The 19,534-nt window shown below is 37.6% G+C and overlaps 1 protein-coding gene across 1 annotated transcript in view; it reads left to right on the top strand.

Annotated features, from left to right (window-relative positions):
- The window catches only part of LOC126373325 (uncharacterized), a 29,788-nt gene extending 19,316 nt beyond the window's left edge, over positions 1–10,472 (top strand). Inside the window, exon 2 of the mRNA XM_050019448.1 lies at positions 7,752–10,472. Coding sequence (XP_049875405.1) covers positions 7,755–9,125 — 1,371 coding nt within the window. The 5' untranslated portion in view covers positions 7,752–7,754 and the 3' untranslated portion in view covers positions 9,126–10,472. The remainder of the gene's footprint in view (positions 1–7,751) is intronic.
- The last annotated feature ends 9,062 nt before the right edge of the window (positions 10,473–19,534 follow it).

Below are 19,534 nucleotides of genomic sequence, written 5' to 3'. Positions count from 1 at the left end.
TGCATAATTTTCAACTTTGATTCACATTCTTTTCTTAAATTACTTGAATAAAAATAAAATCGTTGACAGTTATTCCTAGTCACAGTTGGATTGAACGCATGCGTGACTTGCACTGTAAGGTCGTAGATTCGAATTCAGAACCAATGATTTTCAAAACTGTTTTCGAATTCATGTTTAGATCAAAAATTATCGTCGCGTGCTCAGCTGTAAAGGAAATCATAGTGAGAACACCCTCATACTCAAGAAAAAACAGTTTCTTCTGTAAAATCCCGGACCTGTCAAATCTTCAGGGTAGATAGGTAAGCGGACCCTGTAAAAACGGGATAGCGCTATATGATAACCACAGATATATCTGTGGTATACCTACTATAGATATACCTACTATAGTAGGTAAAATACATGTTACCCCACACTTGGGTTGCAATCCTAGTGAATGGGCTAATTTGACAGCGTTAGAATCGTAACAAATGGACGCCAAGTTTGTTTATAGCACGTTGATACCTACATCATAAGAAAACGTTAAATGTGATATATTAAATTGTCTGTACTATAAGTAACAGCGTGGTTACATCCTCTTTGGTAATAGCTTGACCAGAATTTGAACGATTTGGACAAAAAACTGTCTCGAACATTCATGTATACTATGTTACTAAGTCTCTTTCAAAAAGTCCTAACATAATTATAATCTAACTAGAAAGTACACCATTTTGAACAGGATATTGGCCTCCACATTCTACTCATCACATTATGATTACTCGTCGATTTTTGCCTCACGTTTCGCCGAACCACTCTCAATCATTTGGTCATCGCACTTTCTTTGCCCGAACATTCTTATGCCATAAAGATGTGGATTCATCGAGAACATTTTACGTTTAATGTACAGTCATGAGCAATATAATGTACCCACTTTAGGACTCTGTCGTACTAACTTATTTGACATTTAGTGAGACTTACAGTTCAATTTGTCAAAAAAGTAATGTGACATGGTACCAAAGTATATATAAATTAATAATGCTCGTGACCGTAATACCGTTAACTCGATTTTGGGCATTATACGTACATTGTAATGGTAAGCCAACTTATTCGCTTGGCGTCTAATATATTTTGTACAACAAGAAATCTTGTCATTTAAATATTTTGACTTAGGTAAGTACTCACTACTACAGTGCTTCTATTTTCTTAATGACCTTCGACAATCGTCGCATTTCTGAATACAAACGAATGTGAGTACTTAGTTACGAATTCAAAGTCTGATACATACACGACAAATCTCATATTAGACATCAATAATTAATCTAATGATTGATGAATATGAAAATTAGCATCTCAATAAAAAAAATACGAGTTGAATTATTCGATTCGATGTAAATACATGTCTGTATTTAACAGAAGGTATATATAATATATTACCCCAACGGGATTAGGAATCGAACCCATACCTCAAGATCGTGAGCCCAATGCTCTACTAACCACTAGTCCTCAGAAGCTGTTTGCCATTTTAAAAAGGACTTTTACATTTACTCTCGGTCAACAACCACCTTTATGGTTATGACGTAACCGGATACCTACTCGAACGAACATTTGCATCTTGTTACGTCACGTTACGTCAGCGAGATTTTAATACGGTGCGGTGATAAAACAGCCGTTTTTAGAGTTCCGTGCCCAAAAGGTAAAACCTTCGCTGTCTATCCGACTATCTGTCACGCGATTAGACAGTTGAAATTTTCACAAATGATTTATTTTTCAAAAAAATACTAAAAAAAAAAAAATAGATACTTAAGAGGGGCTGCCATACAATAAACGCATTTTTTGCCCTTTTTGCAACAGGTAGGTAATAAGCAATTTGTATACCTACATTCATCTAAAAAGCACTGTAGTTTATCTAGTCAATGGTACGGAACAATTCGTGAGCGATTCCGACTCGCATTTGGCTGGTTTTTATAAAATATTGAGTAGGTTTTATCTGGGTTAATATCCTCGCACGGCAGATTTGAGAGATTAACTCGGCATTTTAGTAGGTACTATCATGTGACAGACGTTTCACACTTTGATAGTAAAGTATCTACTAAGACAGATAAAACGTATGGTGACAGATGATCTGTCTATCCTCATGTAATAGCGTCGTTAATCTTCAGAACTGAGGGTTAAGTTTGTTTACAAGTTCTCTAGACTATCAACGCGTTTTACAAAGGTACTCACGGCCTCCGTGGTCCAATGCTTGAGCTTTGGGCTCACGATCCGGAGATCCCGGATTTGAATCCCGATGGGGACATATCACAAAAATCGCTTTGTAAGCCCTGGGGGGTTAAAAAGGACATATCTAAGCAATTAAAAAAAGCAATGTTGCTATATGACACAACAGCCTCCGTGGTCTAGTGGTTAGAGCGTTAGGCTCACGATCTGGAGGTCCGGGTTCGATTCCCGATGGGGACATTGTCGAAATCACTTTGTGAGACTGTCCTTTGTTTGGTAAGGACTTTCCAGGCTTGAATCACCTGATTGCCCGAAAAAGTAAGAAGATTCCGTGCTTCGAAGGGCACGTTAAGCCGTTGGTCCCGGCTATTAGCCGTAAAAACACCTCCACCAACCCGCATTGGAGCAGCGTGGTGGAGTATGCTCCGTACCCCCTCCGGTTGATTGAGGGGAGGCCTGTGCCCAGCAGTGGGACGTATATAGGCTGTTTATGTATGTATGTATGTATGCTATATGACATTGCGTATTTACTTTTATAGTTTAGATGAATTTCTTCAATGTGGCCTTTTTAACATCCCTGCTTCAGTTAGGACATCACAGACTGACCCACAATTGTTCGAAAGCAAGATGATCCGTGCTTTAGAAGACACGTGAAGCTGAAGGTCCCGGTTACTACTTACTGACGTAAATACAAAGTCGTTACAGGAGTCATGTCAGGGGCCTTTGGCGGTTTAATAATGACCATGACACCAGGGTTGATGAGGTTGATAATCCGCCTTATAACTCACACGATAGAAGACAAAGGTACTTAACTCAAAACATTGTTTAAAATAATCTTATTTGAAAACTGCATCAAACTACTTCGTGACATTATTTATAGTGACGATATGACTGGCTTATGATATTTGAGATAACGCGATGTTGTTGTAAAATAGTGGTAGAAATTAACAAGGAATTAAATTGGTTGCCCAATTATGTACTATCCCAAGTTTATGGACCTATCAATAAATTTGTATTCATCCCCAATATTTAATAAAATATCGAAGCGAAGAAAACTTATTCGTTAAATAAGCGGAGAAAATGAAAAGCAAAGCAGTTCAGTCTAGGGTAATATTTTACCCAAACTTAGGTACCTATCGGCGATTCTTGGATTACCATAGCAAAACAATGAAATAGAAAAGCGACCGATATGATTCATGGAGTCCATAATAATAATCTGGATGTTATTCAAACGTTGGTGTGCCGGGTAAGGGTGCGTCTGAATGACAGCGTAGTTAAGATCAGCATAATGTATAGTGAAAACTATGTAAGAGCCATTTTGAAAATCTCTCCTCACAATCTCTTCTATCGTGTGGGTTGTGAGGTGAATTACCAACCTCGTCAACCCTGGTGTCAGGGTTTTAATGGAGCCGCCAAGAGGGGGGGGGGGGCGGTCAGGGGTCAGGGGTGACGTGGCTCATGTAACGACTACTTACTCCTCCCTCCGTAGTAGACGCGCTAAATTCAATCGAAGTAAAAAATAAATTGTAGTCTCAGTTTTTAGTCGGAATTAAATTAAATGATTGAAAGAAATCCAATCCATGAAAGGTTTTATTGAAAAAAATCACATTTGAATGTGATTTTTCAAAAAGGCGATTACGTACTCTATAAAGCGATTGTATCTACAAATCCCAATGTTGTGTATAATACAATTGGAATATTATGTAAATTGAATATTATAGTACAATACAGACGATGACAGATTCATAAGTAGCTGAAAGGGAATCATCCTACGGTTCATCATTTATTATTAATATTGTGTAACTTAGGAATTTGATATTGTCGGTGGTTTCGTGGGCGTGAGTTTATTTATCACCTAGTACCAGGAAAATAGCAATCATTTTTGCATACCTGATCATTTTCATGTTACAATATAGCGGAACGCTAGAGCTTGTCATTTTTTAAATTTGAATTGTTCTATTCTTTTTTTAAATACGTACGTTGAGCCACGCCACTCGCTGCCGCCCCTGCCATTAATATTTTACAAACTTGTATATACTTACCTACATTGGTAATCGGTCACCATTTATCAAATCAAATATACTTTATTGCATATATGGGGAGCCTTATTGCTCTGAAGAATTCTTCATTGTCTCCTTAACAAGCGTAGTAAATTGTCCCTTAGGAATAAGGTGAAATTCTACACGACTTGCATCTATCCGATCATGACCTATGCAGGGGTAGTTTTCGCACACGCGAGTCCCTCTCAAATTCACCGTCTACAAATAATACAAAATCGTTTCAGACGGAAAGCCACGGGAGCTCCGTGGTTCCTTCGCAATGAAAATCTGCACATTGACCTAGGTCTGCCAACCATTGCCCAATGGCTCAAATTAGCTTGAAAACGTTTTTTCAATTCTTCTCCGCACCACCCAAATCCCTTGGTAGTTGCAGCTTCCGAATATATCCCGCTTAGGGACGGTACTGAAAAGTATCGGCGTTCGAAGGAAATTCACGTAATAATATAACGACCACGTGACGACGTGGTGATATACGTTCCCGACGACCCGTTTACTCTAGCCATAGAGGCAGTCAATCAGCTCGCGACACCAAACACTTCAGGACCCCGATACCGACCCCGCCGGCGTGGTCGACGACTTCCCTGAATCAGCGCTCGCTGTCGACCCACTAGGGTCGATTAATTCTTTCAAATATTTTTATTCCTCTCAGACGACGCCCCAAGGTTCGCTTTGCAGTTATGTTTATTTTTCATTTCGTGTTCCAAACATAAAAGTTAGTGTTAGATAAAAACATAAACAATATCCTCGCTTTACAGTGTACCACGTAAGCACCTTATAAATCTGATTTTCTTCACCAAAGCCTCAATTTCATTCAATTAATTTCATTCCAAGTAAAAATTGAAACCATTATTTTTATTTTTTCCTGTCTATTGCTAAGCTTTTTTTACAAAAATCACACCCGAATGTGATTATCAAAAAAGACGCTACCCGACGATAGCGATGATGAGGCGTATTATAACAGCTTAGTGTGCTAGAATATTCTTCACTCTTATGTCATAACTTAAAGTTTATGAATGGTGCAATTATAAGACGAATTTTGTATCAATGTTGCAGTTGACAAAATCGCTTTTGGATTGCACGAAATGTTTCCCATTTGCAGTTACGCAAACCATTATGTAGGTAAGTATATAAAGTGACGAATACAGGGTGTTAGTGACACCGTACCGAATACTAAGAGGGATAATTCAGCTTCTGTTTCTATGCTAATATAAAGTGGAATTTCCTGTCGAAAAATCCCACTCAGAATCTTGGTCAAAACTATAAAACAAAGTTCTCCTTACGCCGTCACCTAAACACAGAAAACACCCTGTATATGCAATATTGAAACTATGCGATTAAAAAGCCAGTTACTAATGTGTCCCCAAAGTATAAATTTCGTATTATAAAATAGAATATAAAATGATTATCATAGAAACGACGTTAATCAAAGCTAAATGTAAAATTGCTCATCATTTATGCAGTGACATAAAAAATGCCAAGATTAAGCTGAAATTTGCAATGTTCCGTATATATAGATTTAGAAAAAAAATTGCATGTCTGCTTATTTCTTGTTTATTTGGGTTTTAATAACTATACTTAATGTTTTTTATAGTACTTAATTCATCACATCCATCTTAAAACTTTGTTTCTAATGTGGTTGGAAGTTGTCTTCCGCATACTTAAGGCTTTGGCTTACGGCCTTGCAGAAATTACTTATTTTTGTATAGATACATATAAATTATGTAAGCACATAGTAAATTATGATAGACACACATCTCATCTAGCTTCTTCAAGCATCTAAAGACACGTAAAGTCAGTGAACAACCTCAGCTATTGACATAAATATGTCATCAACCCACATCCATTTGCCATCAACTTTCAGGCATCTGCGTGGTTCTGTGAATCTAGCAATATACTTTATTGCACATAACAACTAGTAGATTCTCCAGTAGAGGAGAGCTTATTTGATTTATGGTACCGGATTTACGCTTACATAACATCCTCACGACTATATCCCAATTGGGGTAGGCAGAGGTACATCCATCGCAAGATGAAATATAAGTAATGAGTTATTAATTTAATTAGGTGCATAAATAGCCTACGTACGCTGCTGGGCACAGGCCTCCCCTCAATCAACTGGAGGGGGTATGGAGCATACTCCAACACGCTGACCCTCTGCGGGTTGGTGGATTAAGTGCATTTTGCAACCTTAAATTACTTACTACTGACTATTAAGTACCAGAGACAGCGAAACGGCGACCACCTACCACGTTAATTTATGAAGTTCGGTGAAACGCGGGCACTCCTTTCATTATGATAGCTCTGACTACCCCGAATGTCGTGAAATATCATGACCTCACTGACTTCGGGATTTGGAGTCGCTCACGTTCGTTGATTTACCCTCAAGACACGTGACCGGTCAAAAAGTACACAAAATAATAAAGATTCCTTTGTCCCTTTTTAGTACGGAATCCTAAAAACGACGTGGGAAAGACCTCGTTGCATCACGCCGTTGAATCCCAATGAGGTGGCTGACGTAGAAAGTAGCGATTACACGCGCATGCGTCACGCGACGTGCCATACTTACTTAGTGAGAACGTCCTTGAAGTTATAAAATATCACGAAAATCCTGGAGATTGAAGCCGAAGTTTTGAAGTATTGAAGTCTGTTTGTTTTAGTTAAAGAAAGATAATAAGATAATATTGAGGCTCGTGAAATATTGACGCACTGAAGCCACGTGGTTATAATTTCGAATTCTTTCTTTTTGTTTAGGTACTACAATTAATTGGATGATTACATGTAATAGGTACATTCTAATGCATCGCGCTAGTTGTAATAAGTAATTAGTGCATTTCACGAAACATCGGCATTTCATAATTTGCCTAATATATAATCCCGCCACAATATACCTAAAAATGTAGAATTTATTGTTTTAATAATACATTTTGTATTAAATAACGCTTTATTTTTTACACAAGTCTGATAACCTAAGTTTAGTTTTCAAAGTGAACAAACTCAACGAACTAACTTAATTTCATCTGCGGTGCAAGGAAAATTAACATAGTACTGCAGCGTGCCTTGCTGTTCGCAACTTTAATAATGAGCTAAATAGACTCAAACCTAACTAAGAAAAATCAAATTACTTTATATTAAACATACAAACGTTAATTTACGCGCATTTCTCACCGGGGTAAGCAGCGACTTATACAATACACACATACACATTTTGAAACAACTTGAAAAAAAAAACTTAATAAATTTTATTGCTTAGTAACTGTTATTTATTGCAGAATTTCAGCAAACTACTACTAGAGTATTTTGTTTAGTGACTTCTTTAGTAACGATTAAGCTTTAAAATACTCGTTTTGAAAGTTCCAAACCATTTTTAAATAATAAATAATCTCTATAAATACCTATGTTCAGTTTTAGAAGTCTTAGACCATAATAATTATGATCTGTTGCCAGACTGTTGTCGTTTAATTTTTATATTATAGTGACATTTACTATTTTTTGTTACAGACGATGAAGCTTCTTTGGTGCTGCCTGGCGGCACTGATGACCACAGCTTTGGCAGGTGTCGACGTCGAGAAGACGGTCAAACAAGTCCAGACCATCCTCCAAGCAAACTCTCAATTACCACGACTGAGCAGAGACGAGATTATTCAACTCCTAAACGATATTCGAGCTGAAGACGCCAAAAGCAAATCTAGTTCCACTGAACATTCTAAAGAGACCACGACACCGTACAACATAAGAGATAACGAAATCAACCCAACTTCTGATCTACAAGACAATATTGTTGCAGATGAAAAGGAGTATGCCGTTTCTGTAACAGCACCTACCACGCAAACGCTAGAAACGTCAACTAAGAGTGAACCATCAGTAATGGTTGTATTGCCTTATACTCCTCGAGATGGTGCTTCCTTACAAGAACTCTACACTCGACCTCCTAGAGTTGAAGTTGTCCCTGAATCTAAAGTGAACCCTAAACCTTACAAATCGCATAAAATACAAGATACTCTAAGAAACAATGCTAAACTTGCTAACCAGAAAAAGGTGGACTTCCCCGCGGAACTGCAAGCGTTCCTTGATTCACATGGACTAAAAGGCAAGCCTGGACAAGATTCATTTCTCCTTCCCCTCGATGGATTCAAACCTTTACCACCAGCCAAAGTTGTGGATGGAACCGTACAGTTACCGGAAAATATCCTCTTGACTTACGACTTGATCTCGCCCAGCGATTTAAAAGATGGTTCTGACAGTGAAGGTGCTCATTCTATAGCTCCAACAAACTTCTTGTATGAGCCTCTTCGCCCTGAAATACCATTTGAACTAGAAACTTCTTCATCTGAAAAACACAAGTTGGTTCTGCCATTAGACATGCCTAAGAGTCGAAAAACTAAATCAACTCCACCGCCAACTTACGCGCCTATTGATTACGATGCCATCAAAGTGATTCCGTTGAATCAAGGGCCAAGTCCTGTTGAAGACGAGCGAGCTGTTTTAGAAAGTGAACAGAATAAGAGACAAGCCGCAGCCGCTGTTGCTAATGTAGGAGCAGAAGTGTCTACATCTGTGGAAACTAAAGAGGAGACTACGACAGCATCTAATGAGGCTAAAGATGCCATAACTAATGCTCCTCCAGGAAACGATTCAGCCGCCGCAGATACTGACTCGGGGGCTTCCATATCAGATCTAGAAGATTCATTCGGAGGCGCAGCACCAGAAATGCCGGGGGATTCAGAACTCCCACCTCCAAAGAAAAATGGTTTTTACTGGATGTTAGATTGGAACAGTTTTCTAGAAGTTGGTGATGGAGACACGAAAGTGAACATTCGTTTTGAACCCAAGCTCGGGGATCCTCAGATGTTCTTGCCTGTCAGTGTACCGTGAAGGGATAGTTGAAGTGTGTCGCTTCAATATTGTTCTAGTCTTGTATTTTTTTTTTATTTAATCAGCCGATGGCACACTCTGGCGTGTCATTGGGAATATTGGTTAAGTTGTCGTTTTGCAGTGGAACTAAGTCATGGGTTAACTAATTTGCGAATGTGGCATGTAGACAAAGAACAACATTCCATTGAAATTGTTGTACCAATTAAAGACAGTCTGCAATTAGTAGCAACTGGTGCAAGTAACTCTAGTTTCCTAATTAAGCGTGGAACTATTACGACATAGTTGTTAAAACTAACGACGTAAAAGATTGTTTTGTATTCGAGGAAGTCAACAGGGAAACGTTTCAAAATAAGTACCCCGAAACAGGTTAACATTATAGTGAATGTGCATAATATAAACAGCCTATATACGTCCCACTGCTGGGTATCCTCACAATTAACTGGAGGGGACATGGAGCATACTCCTCCACAAACAGAACAAGCAGAAATATGAAGGAATTGGACTTAAAATTGCAAAAGTCAACGTCATTTCTAATAATTGTAATATTTATTATTTTTTAAAACGAAGCTGCAATCGGTAACTTGAAATTAATTGATAACAAAATTTTCATGTTTGATAAAAGGAAAAAGTACTTATTACCTTTTCATCTTATATTGATTAATTGTTACAAACCAGCCAAATAGAATAGGAACTAAGGTTGAAATGATCGTTAATAAGTTGTAAACTGAAAATAAATCTAAACTAATGATCACATGGCACATCTTCCGTTGGCTACAGCGTGTCTGTTACTCCACCCTGTTGACATTTCAAAAACTTGAAAATTCTCCATACACGATTTTGTTTATTCAACGAAATGCAAAATATAAGTAAGTAAGTAGGTAGTGTAAATAATAGCTGATAGGTTGCTCAAACTAAAACTTAAATAGATTTTTTAATGATTCAAAAGCCATTTGCTAATAATGAAACGTCATATACGTGTTTAGAAACGTCGTAAGTACATTGAAATGGATGAGTGGATAGATGTGCTGGCAATACCTACTGGCAAATAGTGTTGCGGAACAATCGATAATATCACTATCGACCGATAGTTATAATATCGACAGTTGACCTCGAAAACTATTCACGATATCGATAATACCTACTATCGATAATATAGCCACGTGTCGATACTGTCAATATTTCTATATAATAAAATTATCGATATTTTTTGTCATATTTTATGTCGCTCAATAATTTCGACACGTAGCAATAAATACTATCGATAGTCTATCGAAAATCACTAGAGGCATTCGTGCTCGTCAGACCAAAGCATCGAAAGCGAATTGCATGTCAAGTTACATTGGTAACGTAGCCATTTTATTTCATAAATTTCTTTTATTATAATGTAATTATTGTACATAATAAAATTATTCTACTTTAAATTTTATTAAAGTTATTTTTATTAAAACATAATGTGAGGTTTCATTTATTAAAATAACCACATATTATTTATTTCTGTGCGTAATTTTCTTCTGCTGGGTTGTGGTTCCATTCTGATGAAAATAATCCATAAAAAAATACCTCCGAAAACATATTATATTTCATATGAAATATTACATATGAAATGAGGTAACCCACAGGTTACCTCACGATATTTTCCTTCACCACTGAACACGTGATAATCACGCGAAACATAAATTCGGGAACCAATTCAAAAATCATCGGGTTAGGCCCGTGTTGGATTTGAATCTGCGACCTCACAATGAGAGTCGAGCGTTTTTCCAACTAGGCTACCGCTTACAAGATCAATAATATACAATAAGGAATAACCAGGTACGAGAGGCGGTATTTTAGACTGACTAGTGTTTGTGTAATAATTTGAAATGTTTAAAAAAAAAAGCATTAATAAGGAATAATACTACGTCAATACGCAACACGATATTGACTCGACTCGGAAGTAATAATAGTACAAATACAAATATACTTTATTGCACCAAAATAAAATGAAATATTTACAAAAGACAAAGTAGTACTCAATATTCTAGATAAAGGGCGCCGGCGCGGCGGCGCGGCGTCAGCTTAAAGACGATACGTGGATCGAAAGAACGGACTCCGTGGTTCTGTGGTTTGAGCGTTGGGCTCACGATCCGGAGGTACCGGGTTCAAATCCCGGTAGGGACATATCACAAAAATCACTTTGTCACAAATACTGGACTAGTGGTCGTCCGGCAAACGCAACATGCTAATTTATTTACGCTACAAAGGACGAAAATTTACATAAAATAAAAAAAAAACAATAGAGAAATAAATCTTAAAAAGAATAAAACAACACTTAATAAACTTAAATGGTTAAAGATTACTCTGCCAAACGAACATTCACAAAACTATTTAATATAATTATTTTTTTTTAATTTAGGTAGGGAACAGAATAGGCAATCGACTTTGGATTCCTTATAAAATTCATTATGTTCATGACACATGCTAGGTATAACGCTAAAAAAACCAAGATTGGTTTTAAAGTTCCTGATTAAAAAAGGGCGGAAATTTTGTAATCTAACATTTGATCGTGGTATCGAGAATCTTAATTTAGCCAGCAATTGTAGGCATATAATTTGACCATTTATAATTTTATACAATAACACTTGGTCCGCAATCCAGCGCATATCCCTTAACGAAGTAAAGTGTTCATCATCATCACCAGCCCATTACGTCCCCACTGCTGGGGCACGGCCTTCCCTATGGATGGATAGGGAGATCGGGCCTTAAACCACCACACGGGCCCAGTGCGGATTGGTGGTTATTAACGACTGCTAATGCAGCCGGGACCAATGGCTTAACGTGCCTTCCGAAGCGCGGAGGAGCTCGAGATGAAAACTTTTTTTTTTTGGGGTCACCCATCCTATGACCGGCCCTTACGAAAGTTGCTTAACTTCAACAATCGCAGACCGAGCGCGTTTACCGTTGCGCCACCGAGCTCCTCGTAAGTAAAGTGTTAGGAACAATAAATGTTTGGATAGGTTTGCATTATTATTTGGTTTATGTTCGAGCATAGAGTGAGTTAGTATACCTGTGTGTTTGTGCTGTACTAACCCAAATGCCAGTCAAAAGCCACTTAAGGCATCCCAACTTTGCTTAATGACTACTGATACGCCTCAATAGCTGGGGCGGACATTTATTGCGAAAGTTTGAAGAGAACTGCTAAAATGGCCACTAATTCAGTGAATAGCCATGTTGCTGGTGCGATGATCGTTCCCAATCGATAAAATCGCGGCGAGAATTCTTAGCTACCTAGTAAATATCTACACACACATACATAAAGTCACGCCTATTTCCCACCGGGGTAAACAGAAACTTCTAATTGCTTTGATTTTGATACCGTTTTCTTGCGTTCTCCACATTCTAAACATCATTCATTTTATTTAAGTAAGTATTGAGAAAGGGACGCCCTGATGACTCGGACATGTAGACAGAATAAATAAAAGTAGACTTACGAAAAAAAAAATAGTGGTGTAGGTGGTAAGGTTGAAAGAGGAAGGCCTTTTTTTAACGTTGGGAAATGCGTTACGCATACCACGCCGCCCGGGGGGACGACGTGGTTATGTGGGACTCCCCGGGTGTCGCCACCCGGTATACCCACTAAAACCCAACGGTGTTCCTCCTTGCCGCCGTGTGGCGGGGATACGGCAACGCAATTGCACACAACCAACCGCGTCCCCGATGGAAGAGGAAGGCCTACATACCGCCATCAGATCAAGCATGTTTTAACAAAGGGTCAGATCCAGAGTACTCTAAGCCAGCGAGCATGCATGAAGTCTTTGATGAGAGTGGAAGAAGCGAAAGTGGAGTGTCAGAATCGTAATAAATGGAATTCCGTGGTGTCTGCCCACCCCAACGGGAAACAGGCGTGATCTTCGTATCTAATCATTTATTAATATGTATCTAATCATTTATTTTTACTTATAAAGCTGGCTCGATCTTTCTAGATAGGTATACAACTCAACGATTATCACGTTGGTCCTACAGAAAGCTCGGTGAGGTGGGGGGGTACAGCTTCTGGGGGTTAAAACGGCCACATCAAAGCAATTCATGTAAAAAGCAATATTGCTATTTGACATTTGTTTGCATTGCGCAAATGTCAAATTGCAATATTGCTTTTTTAAATGATTTGCTGCGATGTGGCGTTTTTAGCCCCCCTGTTATGTGTTATTTATTTTAGTAAATATTTTAAATTACATAATGTACGGATTCTTTCCATCCTTCTCCTCTGTGTCTTTCTGTATTAGTGTCCAAGTATCACATCCATAGAGGACTAAACTCCACACGAAAGAGTTTTGATACATCGTTTTGAGATTGAATATATACCCCTTGTAATGGAAGGCTTGTTCAAGCTTGCTTGCTTGTTTTTGTAAGCTAGACGGAAAGGGTTACTAATGAGGAAGTGCTAGTAAGAGTAACGGAAAAGAGTCAAATAATGAGGGTTATTGAGGACAGAAGAGGCAAGATGATTAGACACTTTATAAGACACGACTAATTTATTAAAAATATGTCCGAAATATTTTATTAAAAACATCATAAAAGGTAAGTTACAAGGAAAGAGAGGAAAAGGAAGACCAAGAAGAGCTTACATGGAACAGATTAAAGAGACGGTGAATGTCGTTTATTATAAGGAAGTGTAAGAATTGGCCTTTGATAGACAAGAATGGAGAATGCTACACTGACAAAAGCGTGGCTCTTAAATAATAATATAACGGATATACATACAGCTAATAAGACACGACAAATTTATTAAAAAGATCATAGAAGGAAAGCTAGAAGGAAAGAGAGGAAGGGGAAGACCAAGAAGAGCTTACATGGAGCAGATTAAAGAAAATGTTAACGTCGTGTCTTATAGGAAAGTCAAGGAGTTGGCCTTTGATAGACTGAAATGCTACACCGACAAGAGCGTGGCTCTTAAATTATAATAAAACGGATATACATAATCTACTGTCCGTAATCCCTGGGTAACAAAGCCACTGTTTGCCACTTTTGAAAGGTACGAAGTTCTAAAATGGATTACGTTGTTTTGTAAAATAGTACCTAAGGTAGGTACCGTAAAGAAGGCTTAAGATTGAATAGGCACCTCCTGGGTAAACTCGTTACACCGTCAACACTTTCTGAACATCTTTATAAGGAAGACTAGTGTCAGGAGCAAAACTCAATTGATTAAAAAAAAACAAATCACGTGTTTTCGTGTGTCTTTTATTGCAATTACATATTTTTAGCGTAAAATACTTAGATATTCGACCCTTTGCTTGCCTACCCCACGCGACACTCCCATCTTCTTCTTTGCGAGTCGATGGCGATCGATAGACCACCACACTCCGTAAGGTACATGATACTGCTTTGATATTCCACTTCGTTTGTCCATATCAAAGCAAATTCCCACTAGTTATATAAGTATACATTTGATAGACATAACTAGCTATAACTGCTTCTAAATCACAACTTATAACAAACATCGATGAAACAACAATAATGTTTGTCTCAAACTAAACGGGGTAACGCTATAAAATTTAATATGGCTGCCAAATTGACTCGGTAAACAGATCAATAAAGAGAAAACAATTACTAAAACACAACTTTCACTGGCTCAAAGTTATTACTAACAAACTTGCTTACCTCAATACTTACATTCGTAAATAAAGTAGAAGAAGAAGAAGAAGAAGAAGAAGAGCGAGCTTCGAATTACTGTTGCTGTCGCGCTGAAGCAAAGCGATCAATTTAAAGCCCTAAAAGTACACACAATACAGCTGATTGTACTTCTTTCGGTCCACTTTTGCTTCGAGAAGGTTTCTTACAAAACACGATAAATAGTATGAATTTGCGCGGGATATAAGGCGAAAGCTGTTGGTAGGGCTGGCAAAGGAAGACCTAGACCTACATTGACCAAATTGGAGATGTCTTTAGATAAAGTTTGGTACTACTCTGAACTTGTGTGCGTGTTTGAAACGATTTATAATATTGATATAAATGTTGAGAAAGAGAAGTGTGTTTATTATTATAATACGTATTCAATTCAATTGATGTATTGCGCTATACCATATGCAGATAATCTTCTTCTTATCGTGTGGGTTGTGAGGTGGAATTTCAGCCTCATCAACCCTGGTGTCAGGTGGTGTATTATTGAGCCACCAAAGCCCCTGAAATGACTCATGTAACGACTACATACTTACATCAGTGAGTAGTAACCGGGACCAACGGTTTAACGTGCCTTCCGAAGCACGGTCTTACTTTCGGACAATCAGGTAATCAGCCCGTAATGTCCTAACCAAACTAGGGATCACAAAGTGATTTTTGTGATATGTCCCCACCGGGATTAGAACCCGAAGCCTCAGGATCGTGAACCCAACGCTCAACCACTCGAGGCCGTCATCAATAATAGTGGGGCGGCATTAATTATTGTACCAAATAACTAAATTAATACGCTCATATCATATCTAATTATGATTGTAAATAGAGACAGCATAGTAAATTGAAGTAATATATCGGTATATTAATTTAAACGGATTTTGGGTTAAGCTTATATAGACTGGTTTATCACTAATTACTACCAACTAAATTATATGGGAAGTGTAAACGACGCACAAACATTTTTAAATTGATTTTGTACTTTTTTATAAATTATATACAATTTCATTAGTTTATAAGAATTTCTGTTTTATTCTTCTATAAATGGTATAACTGTCTTTTGTTTTTCCCTTCAATTTTTGCTGTCACCAAGATCGGTCGTTCAAGTTATTTTATTTTTGCTTTTCTTTTATGTTTTTTCTTTTTCCTTGTATATATTTTTAGTAAAGTGATATTCCTTTAGTTTTTCTTTTTATTTCCGCGCACCCTCTACCGAACATTTACAGGAAGGAGGAGAATAGTTTCAATTACTTCATTTAATATCTTTCCAGGTACAGCATCGAGTCAAACCAGATCCAGCTTTTTACGATGCTGGTAGAATAAGAATATTATTGTGTAGTGTTTTTAATAAATAAAAAAACAAAATATATGCGTGGACTTCGGTTATCCCGGCTACTCTAATATGAATAAAATAAGAATCAGAACAAAATAAATTTATTGCCAGTAACAATTTAACGGGATTCGAACCCGGGGCCCTAATATGTTTAGATAGTACCAATTGTCCCTCCCTAAATTTTGAACTATCTAACTTCTATTACAATTATTGGATTCAAATCATCAGATTCTGATCATAATCATTACCTAATATAAATGGTTTTAATCATTCATAGTTCTTGTCGACATTGAGGGACCCCCTTAAACTGACTCTAACATTATTGAGTGTCTACTTTTACAAATTATAGGATGGATTTACAATCGTTTGAAAGTTTCTACTAACTTCTGATGCACTCAAAACCTCAAATTTCTGACATGGTTACTCCATAGGCACGTACATGGTTTAACAGGTAGAAATGGTTACTAGGTTCAAGATAAATTATAAAATTCTTATTACCAAATAAAGGCAGATCTATAACACTAAAAGACAACACACACACACACTATCGAAAAACATTTTCTTTATTCTATTTAGTTTATTTAACAATATTAATCAAGAAAAACGTACTTAATAATAAGTCCGACATTTTATCACATTTTTCTATGACGTCACAGTGTGCTTTATCATACAAATTCTTAAATTCAATTTAGAAAAAAAAGTAACTGATTTGACTAGTTGGAAAGTAGCCTAACAAACGCTTTTATCTACTTATGAAAGATTATAATTATGTACCTATGTGAAATGTGAGAACTGAAGTGACGGAGGACTGACAGAGATGAATGGAAGAAGATACATGTTGTGCCGACCCGTTATAATATTTACACAAACGTACATAAGTAAGATGATTCCGTGCTTCGGAGGGCACGTTAAGCCGTTGGTCCCGGCTATTAGCCGTAAAAAACACCTCCACCAACCCGCATTGGAGCAGCGTGGTGGAGTATGCTCCATACCCCCTCCGGTTGATTGAGGGGAGGCCTGTGCCCAGCAGTGGGACGTATATAGGCTGTTTACGTACGTACGTACGTACATAAGATCCACAACAGCAAGCGCTAGTAAGAGAGTGCTAGTAAGTGTAAGGGAAAAAAGACAAATACTGAGAATTATTGAGGACAGAAGAGGCAAGATGATTGGACACCTAATAAGACACGACGATTTTTAAAAAAACATCATAGAGCAAAAGCTAGAAGGAAAGAGAGGAAGGGGAAGACCAAGAAGAGCTTACATGGAACAGATTAAAGGTTAACGTCGTGTCTTATAGGGAAGTCAAGGAATTGGCCTTTGATAGACTGGAATGGATATGCTGCACCGACAAGAGCGTGGCTCTTAAATTGATGATGATGACATAAGATCACGCCTTTTTCCCGTTGAGGTAGGCAGCGACAACAAAATTCCGTCACAAAACTTTCGCTTCACTCTCATCAGAACTTTGACAACAAATTAAGCTGCTTCTTAAAATAAGTATGTCGCAAAAGACTTTTTGTGGTATTCTTCAATTGGGTCATGTATTAGGTTCAAGATAAATTATGAAAGTCTGATTACTAAATAAAGAAAGATCTAAAACTAATGAAAAATGTTTTATTTTTTTCTATTTCGCTTAATATTAAGTCCAATTTCATCACGTTTCTATGACATCACAGTGTGCGTTTTTATAAAAATTTCGTGTTTTGACGTTTTGGTAAAAATTTACTGATTCGACTAGTAGAAAACTAGCCTATTCATAGATATCAAACTTAATTAACCCTTTCACGGACAGAGACCATGGGTCATTGATGGTTCGTAATAAGTAATATGACACCTTGGATTCGGAACGTCCGTAGACGTTCTGTCCTTGAAAGTGTTAAATAATTAACACTGTAGGTGGTCAGTTTGCGGCAACCTCTAGTACTTAATACCTAAAATAATTTCTTGGCTGTATGTATAGTGCAGAGACTGAAGCATAGAATAAGGAATAAGAATACAACGCATAGAACGGGAACTCTCCGTTCCCCACCAGCGTCTGAGCTAGGTTTACCTCACCCCTCCCCAGCTGTCTTACTTTAGTCTCTTCAATCGTAAGGGCGTCAGACCACAAATTCAAATTCAAATATATCTTTATTCAGTAGGTAACATAATTACACTTTCATCGTCAATTTTTACATAACGAACGTCTCATCTGCCTAAAACTACTGCAGCTTCTCACTACTTGTATAGTCGGGGAAAAGAAGCTGCAAGAAAAACCTCGGCACAGGGCCCTAGACGTTCTTTAAAAAAATAAACATAAAATATTTTTATACAATTGAGTAATTTAGCTGCCTTATATCAGTTCTCAGACAGTTAATCCCATGCATTCATACACACACACACACACACACACACACACACACACACACACACAGATGCGCATTTACTTACAATATAGTTTAGTGTCTGTGTAAAACGAGGTGTTTTGTATGAATAGTCCGGGATGTGGCAGAAGGACATATTATACTGGTGAAATAAAGTTTTCTTTTGCAGTCAAATTACTTTGTTCAGTAAAATATAGACTTTGGTTGGCAGTCTAGTCTGAGAGGCTTAAAGTCACAGCTTATAATGTTACAGCACAAAAAGATGTCAAGTATTACGAATAAACCTTTAAGATTTCCCACAGCGACTTATAAAATAGGCCAAAGAAATGTAAAAGAGGCGAAAGCAAATGGGTTGTCTGGGGAACAAAATTATACCTTCATTTTATTTCTACCTAGAGAAACGACACAAAAGTACTTTTATATTAACAATCAACCGTATGATAGCCGAAACCAACAGCTTAACGTGCCTTCCGAAGCATTGAATCATCTTACTAACAAAATAATAATTTAGTTTATTTTTGTTTTGAGTTTTTTTGTTTAGTGTATTTTAGTTTTAATTGAGACAAACCTATGTCGGGTTTATTAATGCTTCTCAGTGTTTAAGGTATAATGTTCATATTTTTTCAATATTATTAAAAAATATATTTCGACGAGGAGTACCTACATAATCGTTACATGAGCCATGTAGGGAGCCATTAGCGGGTCACTAATAACCCTGTTACCAAGGTTGATGAGGTTGGTAATCCACCTCGCAACCCATACGATAAGAAGAGAAGACCACGTATAACGAACGATATTTCTGTAACTTCACGCCCCGTTCCATCCGGATAAAACCACGTTCATCATCATCATATCATCATAGCCGTGTCCGGCGACGGCGACTCCTAAATGTCTATACCAGGTCGATGTTGTGATAGGCTTCACGCCTCGTTCCGTCCGGATAAAACCACGTTCATCATCATCATATCATCCAAGCCGTGTCCGGCGACGGCGACTCCTAAATGTCTATCCCAGGTCGATGTTATGATAGGCTTCACGCCCCGTTCCATCCGGATTAAACCACG

The sequence above is a fragment of the Pectinophora gossypiella genome, chromosome 15 (assembly GCF_024362695.1).
Source record: "Pectinophora gossypiella chromosome 15, ilPecGoss1.1, whole genome shotgun sequence".
In the NCBI taxonomy this organism is placed as follows: Eukaryota; Metazoa; Arthropoda; class Insecta; order Lepidoptera; family Gelechiidae; genus Pectinophora; species Pectinophora gossypiella.
This window is presented reverse-complemented; position numbering and strand designations above follow the sequence as displayed.